We start from the raw sequence: 1,177 nt of genomic DNA, 5'->3' as shown, positions 1-1,177 counted from the left end.
CGGGTGACCCCCTCTTGTCCCGCAGGGCCCGTCCATGGATGCGAGCAAGAAGGTGGATCTGAAGATAATTATCATCGGAGCTCTGGGGTAAGGAGCAGTGCCGGCGACGGGAGGGAAGCCCCACGTGTGCGCTGGCCCAGGAACCTGTGGGTGCGCAGCCCCTCTCCTTGCCGTGACCGACCCCTTGAGCCTGGCTTCGCAGTGCAAAACCTCACCCGCGTCCCTTCCCTCCTGCCAGCGTGGGCAAAACCTCCCTCCTGCACCAGTACGTGCACAAGAGGTTTTATGAAGATTACCGCACCACGCTGGGGGCCAGCATCCTGACCAAAGTCCTCGCAGTGGACAACACCCCCCTGAAACTGCAGGTGAGTGGGGCTGGGACTGCCCGGGGTGCCCACCCTGATCCCGTGGGCACATGTGCCCCACTGTGTCTTGCTGTCCCCAAACACCTGCTGGCATCATGAGGTGGGGGCTGGATTTGCAGGGCTTGATTTTCAGCATCCCTGAGCATCCATGAACAATACCGGAGTCCCACACAAATTTCGGGGGCTTGGCACTCCCTGCAGCTGGTCCCCCGAGCTTGAGAGAGCGCAGGGCTGCCAACACCCACGCTGCTCGTCTCATGTGTCGGTACTTGTGCCCTTCTCCGCCCTAGATCTGGGACACAGGGGGACAGGAGCGATTCCGGTCCATGGTCTCGACCTTTTACAAAGGCTCGGATGGCTGCATGCTGGCCTTCGACGTGACAGACAGGGAGTCCTTTGAGTCCCTGGACAACTGGAGGGATGACTTTCTGGAGAAGGTCATTCCAAGGGAGCAAGATTTCCCCATGGTCGTGCTGGGGAACAAAATAGACATCTGCGATCGGCAGGTAAGGGGGGAGGAGAGTGGGGTACATGGTTTGGGATGCCTTAAGTGCCCCGACGGCTTACGGGTGCTGGTCCTTCGCCTGCACAACCAGCCTTCTCCCGATGCTTGCATGAAAACCAGGCTGAGGAGCTGCTGGGCACCCGCTGCTGCCGCCTGCCCCATGCCTCTCGGAGGGCATAAGCAGCGTCCCCCTGCTGCCCTTCACAGCAGAGACTGTCCCCACTGAAGACAGCAAGAACTGAGCACCTCAGATAGCTGCCTGCACTGCCTGCATCCTGCCCTCACCAGCAGTGCCTGGATGGGCGAC

The 1,177-nt window shown here is 60.7% G+C and overlaps 1 protein-coding gene across 1 annotated transcript; it reads left to right on the top strand.

The window, feature by feature from the left end:
* Window positions 1-34: 34 nt before the first annotated feature.
* On the top strand, window positions 35-892 carry RAB7B (RAB7B, member RAS oncogene family; the record flags this gene model as incomplete). The annotated part of the gene is made up of 3 exons (XM_010288211.1): window positions 35-87; window positions 239-365; window positions 656-892. Coding segments are annotated over exons 1-3 (417 nt in total), but the record flags the coding sequence as incomplete, so codon positions are not given.
* Window positions 893-1,177: the final 285 nt, after the last annotated feature.

Source organism: Phaethon lepturus, unplaced genomic scaffold, assembly GCF_000687285.1.
Source record: "Phaethon lepturus isolate BGI_N335 unplaced genomic scaffold, ASM68728v1 scaffold23045, whole genome shotgun sequence".
Classification (NCBI taxonomy): domain Eukaryota; kingdom Metazoa; phylum Chordata; class Aves; order Phaethontiformes; family Phaethontidae; genus Phaethon; species Phaethon lepturus.
The sequence above is the reverse complement of the archived record's forward strand: the minus strand, read 5'-3'. Positions and strand labels throughout refer to the sequence as shown.